Here is a 16145-nt window from a genome sequence, read left to right on the forward strand (position 1 = left end):
AATCATGAACTTTGACAATAAAAACCAGTGCACAACGAAGCCAGCATAGCTAAGACGCTGAGGCTTAAATGATATAAAAAAAGACTTTGCTCTTATGATAAACATTATTATGATTTGGAGATGATATAAATAATAGTTGATTGCACTAGATGAAACTATACTTCACACAATTCTTCTAAAAAATTTACGTGTTTAAGGAGGTGATTACGTTAGAGGTTAAGCTGTGGTAGAGTGTGACACAATTCTGCAAGTATTCCTACAGTTGACTCAAACTGCTACGGTTAAATAAGAAATGTCGAGGAAATAATTTCACACATACAATCTGAAAATATAAATCTACTAAATACCAAATACAAAAATATATATGTTCGGGTTGGGAATGGCTGGACGGTTTTCAAGTGACAAGATTTCCAAAATCCATATCCTAAGATCGTATACCTCATCTTTCTTTAGATTATCTTAACTCATATCTGACTAACAAAGGAAACGTGTTAATTAATGGCCATACCATAATAAAAACCATGTATAACTTTATATAAATAATATCTAACTAAATAATTCAGTGTATTGTTAAAATCCCAGATTATGGAACTCCAGGGCTGAATGGAGATTTCAATGCTTAATTTATTAAAAAAGAAACCCCAACAGCTGTCAAGCTGCAGACAGCATGAGTCGGTTACATTGAAAAAATACTCATCTCCACATTATATAAACAAAACTAAGTGAAGAATTATTCTAACCTTAAATTGAATTTGATTTGTATTTTGTAGCAAAGATACATTAACAATGTTAAACTTAACTAAACAGTGTTCTCCATGTTTTCAAAGAATTGTGAGATGTGCCTCTGAAACGTGTTTAATTAAACTTAAGTACACACCAAACTCCACGAAGGTGAGTACGATGAAATTGAAGAGTAAAAGGTTTTAAGTAATTTTATTATTTTGAATAAATTGTGTTAGGCCTAGCTATTAATAATAAATTGAGTAAACCATTCTAATAAAGTAGTGTAGTCATTAAGTGTTAATAGTGATTAGATTGTATTGGTGGCCGCTTATTGTACTGCAGCCATAAATTGCATCATACTTTAATTACTTGTCATTTATTCTGTCTAAATATATTCTTTATAATATATTTGACATATTACAGATATTTTTATTTTAAAATGTTGTAAGCATATATACTATTTTAATAGTAGGCCTAAGTAATTTAGTCTGTTTCTAGCAGGATGAATGGGCAGATAAGCCTAATGCTGTTCTTGAGGGTTTGTAATCTGTGGGGCAGTTCTTAACAAGGATGGATAGCTGAGAGAATCATATTTTGAGCCAAATATGAGGATACTTGGGGAGACTAATAGTAATAATAGGGTCAGGATACAATAAGTGGACCTGGTTTTTTATATCGAAATTGGCAAACGATATTACCTAATCATAACCATTGATATAACCAATCAATACTGATTAATTATTTTGAACTATTTACTTAAATAATCTTTATCAACAGCTGTAAACACTTTAAAATAATACATGTAGGGTAATATTTCAGTTTTACATAAGTAATTTTGATTATTAAAAATGGCAGTCAATTTTAGAAAACTACATGACATTGCTTTGAAAGATGATAAGACATGTTTTTCGTGGCTTCAACATGTTGGACTTGTTGAAAAACCCATTATGTGAAATTTGTGGAAACAACAAACTGAAACTGTAACTGTGAGAGGAGCAAATATTGTCGTCCTCAGTTTTCCTAATTTTGTTTATAATATTTTGTTTAATCACTGTAGATATTAAATTCATATTTTAATTTAAAACATATGATTGTTATTAAGGACTATAGGTACTTTTATATCAATTGATAGTCTAGGATTTGAGATGCGAATATTAGGTATCGATGACTACATTCTTCGATATAAAAAACTGGATCCGCTTATCGTACCCTACCCAGCGACTTATTATTCAATTGCTAATATCAAACAATTTGATATATTATCCAACTTCGATATGTAAAAATCATACGAAGTATTATTGTAATTTATTATAACTCAATAAGGGTTATAATAAATTAACCTAATAAGAAGAATCTCATACATTACAATTTTAAAAACATAAATTTAACAATAATATTACAAAACATCAAATATTAATGTTAAGCTAACTCTGGCCTAGATTTAGATATCAAAGAAACCTTACAATATTTATAACTTGCCCAGCTTGATATCAATGAGTAACCGCTTTGGTGAAATGGAGGAAAGAATTCTCCCCATGGGTTACCAGGAGCCAAATACACATGTTGAAGCCACTTAAACAGTTACACGTGAGAAATATCTCACATATTTTCCTCATATTCATCACCATTTTTAAAGTCTCAAAATATTAGTTACTTATTTCTGTTTATTTTGTACATTAAAATTACTATGACTAATAAAATGAAATCATATGCTAAGTTAAATAAATTGTAATATCGAATTATTCCTTTGGATAAAAACAATTGAAACATTCTATAAAAACAACTGAATAACGAGTGTAATCTGCTTATTAAAGTCTACCCGGATATTTGTTGAGATTAATATTATGGACAATATTTACTTTACCTTTGTTAGATAAAATGAACTAAATCTACTTTTGACAATGGCTACAGTTCCATATCAGGCCACCAAAACAATTGAATCAAAGGGTAAAGTACGATAAGCAGACCCAGTTTTGATTGATTAGTATAATCATTGATACTTAATATTCAAATATCAAATATTTGTCTTTCAACATATCTATAATAATAAAAATTATATTTGAATTTAAAATAATTAATTTAATACACATAGTGAAAATCTCATAAATAATAAGGGTATACTGCAATAAGCGGACCCGGTATTTAGATTGATTAGTTTAATCATCGATACTTAATTTTAGTTTATCAAATACGTAAGCATATCAGTCTATCTATCATATTAACATATCCATATTCTTTATAACAATCATATTTGAAATTAAAATAATTAATACATATTGACAATCTCATAAATAATAAAGCAGCTATAACAATCAAACAAGCAATTAGAACTGGAGATAGGAAAATCTCATAAATAATAAAGAAATGATTACAATAAAACAAACATGTATAACATAAAATACAAAATATGTTATGTGTATGTTTTCTCCTGGGTAGGAGTGATTAACCACTTTCAAGAAGTTATTGAAAGCATCCTCTTTAGAAAACCATACTTCTCTTCTGTACAAAGATGATCTGCAAGCAGTTCGCCTGATATACTACTTTTTAAACTTCGTTTCATGGTCCTCCACGAGCTTTCAACTGTTTGTTATTGTCTATGAAAGATATGACATTTATTATATGAAGAAGTATTTATACAATTTAGTTATCGTTCAAGGTCAGTATCAGTTAGTTGTATCGATAGTTATAATTAAGTAATATTGTTTGTCAATATCAATGTAAATAATCAGATCTGCTTATCGTAATTTACCCAAATAAAATATTATATCAATATAAATCTATCGCTGAATAAATATTTTATCATATAATATACAGAGGAGACTTTAATATATATATATATATATATACAGGGCTCGATTTGAGACGGAACGCGGCGGAACGGCATTCCGGGACCTCTATCCTTCAAATAATAATAATAATCTGTACCAAAAACCCACTAAAACCAAAACTAAATTTTTGGTTGGTGAGTTAATTACCAAATTTATTATGGACATGAAATTCTTCAAATATATGATTACTATAGTTTACCTCGCAATCAATAATAAAACATTCAAATGTATCACGAAGCTATCTAAAAGTGCCTACAGTTTTTAAAATGCGCCAGAAGCCTCTTAATCTTTATCTTTCCTCCTCCACATGCGTCCTCCCATCCGTCGGTGGCGTATAGACTCGCCCGATTACTAACTCCCCCCCCCCACATGTTCCCTCTCCTCCATCAACGACGTATAGACCCGCCCGTTTGGCTATGTCGACGTGTCGTATTACGCATTCGCTCAGTTGCTCAGTAGTAGTGGTTTCAAATGTGTATGCGCCTCTCCATCGAAAACGTGGTTTTCTTGCATTTATTACGTTACTTCATTGAGGTTACATATTTTTCTGTGTTTATTTGTTAGTGAAGTGTTTATTGTGAAGTAAAATGAACAAAAAATTAACAGATTACTTTTCGTCTTCAGGTGACAGTAACAGACTTAAACGAACTGTTGCATGTCCGAACAACCATGAACAACAGATTTCATCGACGTCACAACCATCGTCTAGCAATGAAAAGGTAACCAGATTTGAAATTAATGTGAACCCCCCTAAAGAAAAAGAACAGCAGATTAAATGCAACAATGACTTGCCAGATTGTTGGAATAGCTCGCAAAAAACAGAATTTTGCAAAAGGTATGACTGGTTGTTTATTAAAAATGGAATGTTAGGATGTGGGAAGTTGGGATCTTATCTGTAAAGAAAAAAACAGGCATGAAAATTTCAAAAAATGGGCAAATGGTGAGATAGACAGTTATGGAGACACAAAAGAGAAAAAACAAACTTCATTAAGGAAAGAAATTCATGACCACAAAGAGAGTGCTGGCCATAAAGCAGCAGACGAAATTTTATCCGAAGCTAAAGACGGACCATTGGAGAAAAATATCTTGAAACAGCGTTCCCAGGAAAAAGAAGTAACTGAAAAAATATTTCGAACGGCATACAAGGTTGTTAAAGAAAATCAATCCTTTAATGATTTTGAAACAGAAATAGATTTGCAAGAACTTAATGGGATTAACTTGGGTCGCATTTTACATTCTGACAAAGCTTGTGCTAACATTGCTTTGCACATCAGTAAGGAAATGAAGAAAAAATGTGTAAGTGAAATTATTGAGAATGAGACAAAATTGGTCTGATAATTGATGAATCCACTTCCTTAAGTAATAAGTCAAGTTTTATTGTATGCGTCCGGTGTTCTTTGAAAAAATCTGGTATGTGTGGCTCCACTAACGTATTTCTGATCTGGTAGAACTTGATGGCGTTACCGCTAAAGAAGTATTTGACTCTTTAATGAACTGCCTTCATTCCAATGGGTTATCTGAGCAGTTTTTAAGCGATAACTTGAAAGGCTTAACTTGTGATGCTAACTGCTACCATGCTCGGAAAACACAAAGGAATTGGGGCATTATTTTGTCAGAAATTCCCTTCTATTATTGTCAGGCACTGTGCAAACCACAGACTTGAGCTGTCAGTTTCAGACGCTATTAAATCTGTTTCAGTAGTAAACAGATTCAAATCCTTTATTGATAAACTCTATGTTATCTATCACGCCTCACCAAAGAACAGTAGGGAACTCCGGAACTGTGCGAATCTATTAGAGGCAGAAATTTTAAAAATTGGAAGAGTTTTGAGCACCCGTTGGGTCGCATCCAGTTTCAGATCTGTCTCAGCTGTATGGAAGTCCTACGAGGCGTTAGTACAACACTTCAAAGAAGCTTCAAATGATACAACTAGAGACAACAAAGAAAGAAGTACTTTTTCTCGCCTCCTCAACAAAATCACAGATACACATTTCATATTAGACCTGGGTTTGATGGCTGACGCTTTACAAGAGCTTTCAGAACTAAGTGAAGCTTTACAGCATTGCAACGCAGATTAGAGCTATGCAAATAGAAAATTGCAAATAGTAGTTGCTTTATTCGAAGAAAGGAAAACAACTCCTGGTCTATACTCTAAAATGACCAAGAAGCAGTTGACAACTTGTCTTTTTTCAGTGTTCCTCTCCAAACAAAAGCTGGTCGAGTAAACGACCAACCGATGAACCCGGAAATATTTTACGGAGTACTGAAAACGTCTGTTGAAGCGAGACTGTTAAATGAAAAAGACACTAAGTTAGCAGAAACTTTCAAAGTTATGGACACTAGAAATTGGCCTGAAGACATCCCAATAACGTTCGGAGGGGAAAACGAAATGAGGGAACTTGCTTCCAGGTTTAAGCTTAATGAAAGGCAGTTAATAATGGGTTTCAGAGAATATATCTACTCCAGAACGTTACCAGACAGCCTCTGTCGGCTCGAGCAATCGATCAACTCGGTTGCCATTTCATCAAGTGAATGTGAAAGAGGGTTTTCTTAAATGAATTTAATAATAACACCTCTGAGATCGTCACTCAAAATTACAACGGTGTCTGGCCTGTTGTTTGTAAAAATAAATGGACCTCCTCTCCGGCTGTTTCAACCAGAAAAGTACATTGACACTTGGCTTGTTTCTGGACACCACTCAGCGCTAGCTGTCAAAAGTAAGGAGAGATCAAGAGAAAAGAAATACGATGAAAACAAGTTAAAGTTTTGGACTATATTTTAAAAAGAATCCGAATACAAAAAGTAACGCTGTATTGCTCTACTGCTATTTATGTTAATATAAGAAGTTTGAGTTCTATAAAATCTTCTTGTTTCCTTTCAAGAACCTAATTCTTTACACGGGCAAACACTGTTTTGTGGTGATGGACTGATATATAATAGAAGGGGGTGGGGGATAAGTCTCGGCAGGTTGTAGTTCCGGTACCTCAATTTCTAGAAATCGAGCATTGTATATATATATATATATATAAATGAATGTTTGTGTGTATGTCCTTTATAGACTCAGAAACTATTTGACCGTTCGTTATGAAAATCTGTATGTTTATGTATTTTTACACGGGGAAGGTTTATATGCTATGCCCATTGATGTAACTTACCACAAGGCAGCGCTGCAAAATATAAAGGTTTTCAAAGCGCCTGCACATTATAAACTGCAACTACAAGACAGTTACGTATTTTAAATTGCCAAACACTATTTGAAGGCGCTAATTTATTATGTATATTTGTCTTAAAAATACATTTCTGGCTGAACTTAAAGCTTGAGTGTTTGACCACTTTTTAATAAAGTACATGTGCATTGTACGTATACAATGGCTATAGACATACACTTCTGACAGATTTTCTTGATCGTGGCAACAAGGTCAAACTCTACATCGCGGAAATATAATTCACTTGAACCAGAAGCGTGCGAAGCCGTGGGAAACAGTTAGTATTATATATTTGTTTAGTGTACATTGTTACATTGAATATAAGAGAAGGTGGAGAACGACTGCATCCAGGTGTCTAGATGAATAGACTGGTTCTACAGTCACATTTCTCAAGGCGGTCTGATCTCTCCTTCGGTAAATTGGTGCCAGATTGTGGGTCTGATTAGGGGATATGGGCACCTGAGGAAGCATCTTCACAGAGTTGTTATTTTCAAGGAGGACCCAACCTCCTTGTGTAGATTGTGTGACAAGCAGGAGGAAACTGCTGAACACCTACTCATTGACTGCCTGGTCACTCCACATCAAATTATCCAGATATTTTTGGATTTGTCACCCACCATCTCAGATTTTAATGAAACTTTACTTTTTTTATTCTTCTATATAGATAAAGAAAATTTTACATTCCTACCTCAACTGGTTTTGGTTTTATAGGCAGTTAAAGTTTTGGCAAACTAAACGTTTGTACATATTCTAAGAACTCCGGACGAGCTTGTACTTTCAATTTTAAAAATTTGTACTTTCATCATTTATAATATAAATGTACACTATTATTAACAAAACTGCTGATTTAATATATTAAACACTAGCTATCTTTACTTATGTGGCTTAAAACAATTTTTTGGTAATTTTATAAGTATTTGTAGGGGCAGAAAAGGTATTTTACTAAAATACCAATATTTTAAAAAGGCAGAGTGATAGTGAAGTATTTCTTTTTTTAATTCATATCTGCAAAGAGCATAGAATCACATAAAAAAATAAAATATGTGACATTTTACTTGCTTCAATAGCTCTTACCAACTTTTTGTAATTTTATATGTACTTTTAGTTTGTAACTGAGAAAAGTTACAGTTCTAATTATAAAACATATTTTTATTTAAACCAAGAAATCATATATTTAGTATTTTAATCTTCAATATAGTTCAGTATTACAATTTTTACTAACTGTAATGATACGCTTTTTAGTATTTTACACTACTGTTAAATGAAGATAGTATTGAACCAAAAAAAATAATTTAGTTATTACGAAGCTTCCCACTCACCAGAGTAAGGAACTCCTTTGTTTCATAGTAGCTGATTGAACTCAATGACCAAGAAAAATGGTCCCATTGTGAACGCAGTCGTAATGCATATAGTCTTTAACATAGGGGCTACTGCTTGTGCATTCACAGCATTAATCTGTATTATTTATAAGAAACTAGCTGAAAAAATGTATAAACAGCAATTATAATAATTATAAAACACTGTTTACTGTCTCCATGGTAATGTAAATTTAAAATGTATTCCAAATTGAAAACTTGAAGTGTCAACATGCTATAACTTTTAGGTCAAATTTTATACTATTCATAATACCAGCTGTGTCCCTATTATTTTAAGTAATGCCCTCCCCAAGGAATGATGTTGAGTTACAGAGCTGATATTAGAATGAAAGTTGCACCCCATGTTAATGGGTCAAGAAGATGTGCCACCTTTGGTTCAAGATGACCAGAGGTGATGGTATGGTACCAAGCTGGTGAGTGCAGTAAATAGAAGGATGGAGGGTAATGAATCGTTCTCCAGTCTAACGCGCTGATGGCTCAAACTGTATGGACAACAGCAGTGAAGAAATTAGTTGTTTGGAACTGTTCTCCAAACTAACGCGCTGCTGGCCCCAACTGTATGGACAACAGCAGTGAAGAAATTAGTTGTTTGGAATTATTCTCCAGTCTAAGACGCTGCAGGCCCCAACTGTATGGACAACAGCAGTGAGGAAATTAGTTGTTTGGAATTGCTCTCCAAACTAACGCGCTGCTGGCCCCAACTGTATGGACAACAGCAGTGAAGAAATTAAAATTAGTTGTTTGGAATTGTTCTCCAGTCTAACGCACTGCTGACCCCAACTGTATGGACAACAGTAGTGAAGAAATTAGTTGTTTGGAATTGTTCTCCAGTCTACCGCGCTGCTGACCCCAACGGTATGGAAAACAGCAGTGAAGAAATTAGTGGTTTGGAATTGTTCTCCAGTCTAATGCACTGCTGGCCCTAAAACTATCCTGGACAACAGCAGTGAAGAAATTAGTTGTTTAGAATTGTTCTTCAGTCTAAGACGCTGCTGGCCCCAAACTGTATGAACAACAGATGTGAAGAAATGAGTTGTTTGGAATTGTTCTCCAGTCTAATGACTGCTGGCCCTAAAATTATCCTGGACAACAGCAGGGAAGAAATTAGTTGTTTGGAATTGTTCTCCAGTCTAACGCGCTGCTGGCCCCAACTGTATGGAAAACAGCAGTGAAGAAATTAGTTGTTTAGAATTGTTCTCCAGTCTAACGCGCTGCTGACCCCAACTGTATTTACAACAGCAGTGAAGAAATTAGTTGTTTGGAATTGTTCTCCAGTCTAACGCGCTGCTGGCCCCAACTGTATGGAAAACAGCAGTGAAGTAATTAGTTGTTTGGAATTGTTCTCCAGTGTAACGCGCTGCTGAACCCAACACTGTAAGGACAACAGTAGTGAAGAAATTAGTTGTTTGGAATTGTTCTCCAGTCTAACGCGCTGCTGACCCAAACTGTATGGACAACAGCAGTGAAGAAATTAGTTGTTTGGAATTGTTCTCCAGTCTAACGCACTGCTGACCCCAACTGTATGGACAACAGTAGTGAAGAAATTAGTTGTTTGGAATTGTTCTCCAGTCTACCGCGCTGCTGACCCCAACTGTATGGAAAACAGCAGTGAAGGGAATTGTTCGCCAAACTAACGCGCTGCTGGCCCCAACTGTATGGAAAACAGCAGTGAAAAAATTAGTTGTTTGAAATTGTTCTCCAGTCTAACGCGCTGCTGACCCCAACTGTATGGAAAACAGCAGTGAAGAAATTACTTGTTTGGAATTGTTCTCCAGTCTAACGCGCAGCTGACCCCAACTGTATGGACAACAGCAGTGAAAAAATTAGTTGTTTGGAATTGTTCTCCAGTCTAATGCACTGCTGGCCCCAATTGTAATGACAACAGTAGTGAAGAAATCCATTGCAACTAAATCAACCTTGTTTATGCAGTGCTGCCTTCTAGATGCCTGACATCTTCCCTAACAAATTCACAGATTTTGCAGTATTGTCTTACATATTTTACAGCTGGTTCCTTCAAAATTGTACGTCAAAGAGTCGTCTTAGTTTTGTAAGTTACACAAGACTGAGGGGTGGCGGAGGGCGGATGTACATGTAACTGTTTCATTCATGCTGTAATTATAATTTGGAAAAGAAATCTTTTACTTTTTTAATGGGTAATTTTCTAGAAATAAAATAATTATATTGAATAAATAGAGGAATAGCCAGCCAGATTCACACAATAATGTTTTGTGAATGTAAGAGCAGCAATCTTGTCTATTTTAGAATAGAAATCCAGTCCTCTTTGATACAATCATAAAGTTGAATATTAATTGAAGTTTTATTACTTCTGAGCTTTTTATTGCTTTGTTAACCACTATGAGGTTTGAAGGGGTAATATTATGAGTTCGGACATTTGCTGTTATAAGTTGCAAAATGTATAACACAATAACAATGGCAAATGTCTGAACTCATATTACCCCTTCAAACCATCCATCGTCAATAACCAAATTTATACAAAGAACAGCTAGGTCAATGAAAAATTTTTAAGTATCATTAAAACTGCAGAAAAAAATATATATGAGGCGTATTTTTTAAGTAGATACACTGTTTTGAAATTGTGCCACTGTAGCGCTGTGTGTCGTATCCCACGATTTCACACTTCATCTTTTAGCAAGCCCCAGATGCAATTACGGTAAAATTTTATTGTTTTTACATCTGTTAATGCATATTTCAAATGTCCCCGGTAACGGTTAAGTACTTACTGTTATTTGTTTTCTTGTTGCATAAAGCATGAAAGCAGTTGAAATTCACTCAGTATTGTGAAATGTATAGATAAAACATTGAGTGATGCAATGATATTAAATGGGTAAGAGATTTAAAAGATGGCCAAAAGAATGTTAGTGATGGGAAATGGAGTGGACGATCCTTAATGATTGTATATAAGGTTGTATATAAGTAGCTTGTGTGGGCTTTCATATAAAAATAAAATTGTTACAAAACGTTTTCTTAATTTTTGTATATATAAAAACGGTACTTGCTTAAAAAACATGCCTTATACATTGAAATGTTTCTATTTCTAAAATAAGCATGAAAGGAAGGGAGACTATTAAAATTTAAAATCGAATATTCTAAGTGGCTTTCATATTGAGTAAAAATAGAAATAAATCCAGATTATTACAATAAAAATAGAGTTAGAGTAAAAGCGGCAATCTTATCTTTAATAACTGTATGTCTAGTCCAGTTGTACACAGAAACAAAGTTGAATATAAATTGAAAATGTTATGTCCTAGACATTGTTAATCAGACAGGTTTACAAAGTATTTAGTGTTGTCAAATTGTAGAAAGCTCAGAGTCACTGAAAGCTAGCTTGAACACTATGTTATCAGCCAATGTAATGTGTGCGGCAGTTATCACAAATAAGTCAAGCAATGTAATGCGTGCTCTGGCCATTGGTGAAAAGTCACCATTAAGGCGTTGGTCATCAGGTTGTGTCAGAGAGGGCTTTAAGAAGCTCTGGTGAAATAACACATTCTTTACTTTTACCTGTATATTGCAGCTTGTGGCATTGCATGTAATTTCCTATTTGACAACAGGAAAGTCATATGCATACACTTTTTAAATAGTATAATAAACACTCCTATGATTGTATCTCTGAACAATAGTTAATGTCCAGAAAATCCTGTTTCCTTCATAATCCTTCCATCGTAAAAAATAATCTTCAAACACAGGAAGATATTCCAACCTCCTGATCAATTCATTTCAGAGTAATTGTCTTAAAGTTTAAAGAACAGTGTTTTGACACCCACAGATTGGAGAGTGATAGTTTTTATAAATACCGATAAAATAACTTAAACTTCTTTGTAAGTTTCTATAGTATTTTTATGAACAGCTCTAACAATTTTAGGTATACATTAATTATTTTAGGCCAATGGAAAGAAATCCAAAAGTCGAAATATGTCATATTTTTAGTGAAAATAATTTTGTTGTAATATGATTGAGCTCTTTGCTAATTTTGAGTTGGAAGTAGTCATATTTAAGGTACATATTACGAGGGCAGAAGAAGACCAAGAGGAAGACCGAGAGGAAGATGGGAGGACCAAGTGTGGAAAGACATAGAGAGAAGGGGACTACAGAAAATGCAGGTGGAGGAAGAGGAGACCTGGAATGACAGACAAAAGTGGAGGAGGCTGTGTACGACGACCCGTGATAACGGAAACGTCAGATGATGATGATGATGATGATTACGAGGACTATCCAGAAAGTAACAGACGTTTAAAAATAAAAAATTAACCTACTGAAATAGGAACATTGTATTATATACATTTAAAATCTATAGTCTTAAGCTATTTTTCAGATATGGATTAAAAAAAAAAGAAATACTTGATTATCACTCTGCCTTTTTAAGATATTGCAATTTTACTAAAATACCTTTTCTGTCCCTAAAAATACTTGTAAAACTACCAAAAATATATTTTTTAAGTCACATAAATAAATATAGCTAGGGTTTTATATATATTTGTTCCTGAAATCAGCACAGTTTTCTTAATAATATTGTAAATTTTCCTCATATTTACACTATAAATGATGAAGATACAAATGTTTTTAGTTGAAAGTACAAGCTTGTCAAAAGTTCTCAGAATATATAAAAACGGTCATTTTGCTGAAAATTTAACTTAAAATTAAATAAAAATAATTTTCTAGCTGTAACTGTCAAGTGCAGTTAATTATGCTAATCTTGAAAAGTTATTTTTTTGGCAATAATTATATATCTGAATTAGACAATACCACTACAATTTAAAGCCATTAAAAAGCAACGTTTTTGTTTCTTTTTATATTATTATTGTGTTTTCAAATTGAAACTAATAATTTATTGATTGGAAAAAAACAGACATTAGTTTCAATGCATTTTTGGATCATTAGGGGCATTTGACAATTTTGTTTAATTAACAATAATGAACAATAAATATTAATGGTTATTAATCATTGAAATAAATAATGTCAATATTCAGTTTTATTGTAGAATAAAAACAAATATATATTTAAACAAGGTAGAGTTTAAGTTTGTTAAGAGAATAAAGTAGACTCTGTATAAACCATTCAGGTTAAGTATTATTAAAATTTAAAACCTCAAAAGATGATTTACCTTTAGTGTATGTTGTGAGGTAAACAAGACAAAAATTGTTACTGAATGAGGCTGGCTAATAAACGTATCAAAGGCACCTGTATCTTCCTTTTTTTTTCTTATACAAAGATTGGTTTGAATCACATATAAATTATAGTATTTGTCTGACGTGGCATATTGCATAAGCGGGCAGTGGAAATTTATGAAATTTTCATACTTTGTATATGTTTGAATAAATAAATGCCAGTTCAATAAATTTGTGACAAGTTTTAAACTTCTTTTGGTAGCCTTTTTCTTTTAATGGAAAAGACATTTTTCATACTTCCACATTTAATTTATTTAATAGTATGAAAAATGTTTTTTCCATTAAAACCTACTCACTTCCATTAAGAATACAAAGCAGAAAATGAAAAACCTTTTTCTTAACTGATTTTATTTGTTTTTTAGGTAATAGAAAGGACAAATGTCTTTAGAATTAATCAAGTCTCATTTAAAAGCACATTTCGTCCTCCACCTGGAGTTACGCCTTTTGAGCCAAAACCTATTCCATTCGTCCAGCATAAAATGCAACGAAGAGGAGGAGGAGGAGGTAACTTATTAATGGTAAGGAACTATGGTTAATTATCTATAGCAACAGAATTAGTCATTGAGGTATTAAATTTAAAATTAACCTATTAGAATTTCATACAATTTATTAATCTGTATAACAAATTATTAATTTAAAGAAAGAGATATGATTTCATAACAAAAGCAAACCACAGTACTGTATCATTTTATTGTAGAAATGATTTAGTTTTATCATTTTGCATTGTATTTGTGTTTGACTGTTTTGATCAAAGCTTCTAAGGGCTATTGCAGAATAAAACGTTTATTTTAGAAATGTTTTAATTGTGATGGAATTAATACGTCATGGTAAAATTGTATATCTTATCCCCTGACTCCATTAAAACTGTATAATGAACATGAGATCAGTCAACATTCTCTAGATTTCTTCCTTTTAAGTTGAGTTTCAATAATTAACCTTAATAAAGAGGAAAGTACATTGAATTGTAAATACTGGAATATAACAATAATAAGGGGAAATGTCCAAAATACATAGAGCATCATAATTTGTGGTGATGGGAAACCTGTATAGTGTAAATAGACAATGATGACAACAGGAAGCAGTAGGTAAAGTGTACTTTCACTTTGCGCTCAGAACGATCTTTTAAAAAATGACCTCTCAGATCAGGTTGCCAGCACTGCATTTATTATGTTTTCCTATCAACAATATAGAATATATGCAAACATTTTTGAATGACCAGCTGTTCTAGACACAGGAAGAAAAATACATCGTAAGTGACCAGGTGTATTTAATAAATCTGTGTTGCGTTGAATCTTGTTTTACATGTTTACTTCTGTTGATTATCACATTTTTAACACCTGATGATGGGACTTTCATCTCAAAAGTAGTGTGGAACCCACATAAAACAAAATTTTGGAACTGTTGATAAGGTAAGGTACAGAATTTGTTTATAACAAAATTTTGTCTATTGCATATTTTTTATGACGTCATCAAAACAAAACGAAAAACTAAGTTTTGATGTAAGAAATTAAGAATTTTCTACAAATCTTTACTTTTATATAAAATGATTGTACCAGGCACTTTGGCAAGTGTATCATAAGCAAGATTTTTGGCTAACTCATAAACCAACAGTTTAGAGATAAAATGATAAAAACATAAACAATTCCTAATAAGAATATAATTTATGTTTGTTTAGTTAATTCCTATCATAACATTTGGTCTGGGTGTGTGGCAAGTGAAGAGATTGAAATGGAAAACAGAGTTGATAAAAACCATTGAAGAGAGATCGGCAATGGATCCTGTACCTCTTCCTCTTGAGTAAGTTTTGAAATACAAAGCATAAAATAACTGTTTGATTAAATTTGTATAATAGTCACCTTTAAGCATGTTGCTGGATTAAAAATGTTCAATCAATTTAGATAAGATGAAATTTACTCTCTGTTCCAATAAAATTTCTGTATTACAATGATCATTTCAGGACGATATTCATTGCCTTTCTGATTTATTCACGAGAATGAGACGCAAAAACAAACCTTAAATACGTTTTTCACCTTATAATTCTAGAACCAAACCTGATTAATTATTCCACATCTTATTCTGTCCAAATACTGCTGTGTTAAATTGGATAATCAAGATTTAATGTAACTTGGATATTTACATTTTATTAGAGTTTTAGTAAATATGATTCAATAACAATTGGAAAAGAAATAAGTACAGGGAAATAATAAAATGTCTTGCATTGAATTGGTTAGACAAGCCATTTCAAATATATAACACCTCATTTATTAAATATGTAGTAGGTATGGAAATGAGACAATATAAGTTTTTAATCAAAGTAAAATTTTTTTCAATGAAGTTTGTAGAAGTCTATCCATTGTTATGAAATTCTCACACAATATTGCAACAAGTTCGACCAAAATGACTTTTGTTAATACAGTTTTTAGTTATTCTTTTGACAGTTAAATGTATAAATTAATAATTCGTTCTAACTTGTGTGTCACCAAATGTTAACTATTTTATATTTTACATGGATGAAGTCCTGCAGAAGTTGCTCAGATGGAGTTCCAAAAGGTAACAGTGAAGGGAACGTTTGACCACGAGAATGAGTTGTTCTATGGCCCCAAGCAATGCCTGGTCGATGGAGAGCCCAATCCTAATGTTGTTTCCAAGACTGGTGAAGCTTCATATGGTTACAATTTAATCACACCTTTCGTACTCTCAGATTCTGGGTAAGTAAATGTTATTCATCTATCAAGGTTAATTGTAATCTTTTGAAAAAATTACATATTGTATTACATTATCTGAAATCTGAATTTCTATAAAGTAAATTTTTCATGTGATCAAAAA

At 32.7% G+C, this 16145-nt stretch overlaps 1 protein-coding gene across 2 annotated transcripts in view; it reads left to right on the forward strand.

Annotated features, from left to right (window-relative positions):
* Window positions 1-667: 667 nt before the first annotated feature.
* Window positions 668-16145, forward strand: part of LOC124359046 (surfeit locus protein 1) — a 36371-nt gene continuing 20893 nt past the window's right edge. For both annotated transcript variants that reach the window (XM_046811445.1, XM_046811452.1), the window contains exons 1-4: window positions 668-891; window positions 13682-13837; window positions 14995-15116; window positions 15836-16027. In XM_046811445.1, coding sequence (XP_046667401.1) covers window positions 787-891; window positions 13682-13837; window positions 14995-15116; window positions 15836-16027 — 575 coding nt within the window. In that variant the 5' untranslated portion in view covers window positions 668-786. The remainder of the gene's footprint in view (window positions 892-13681; window positions 13838-14994; window positions 15117-15835; window positions 16028-16145) is intronic.

This window comes from Homalodisca vitripennis, chromosome 1 (genome assembly GCF_021130785.1).
Source record: "Homalodisca vitripennis isolate AUS2020 chromosome 1, UT_GWSS_2.1, whole genome shotgun sequence".
NCBI lineage: Eukaryota > Metazoa > Arthropoda > Insecta > Hemiptera > Cicadellidae > Homalodisca > Homalodisca vitripennis.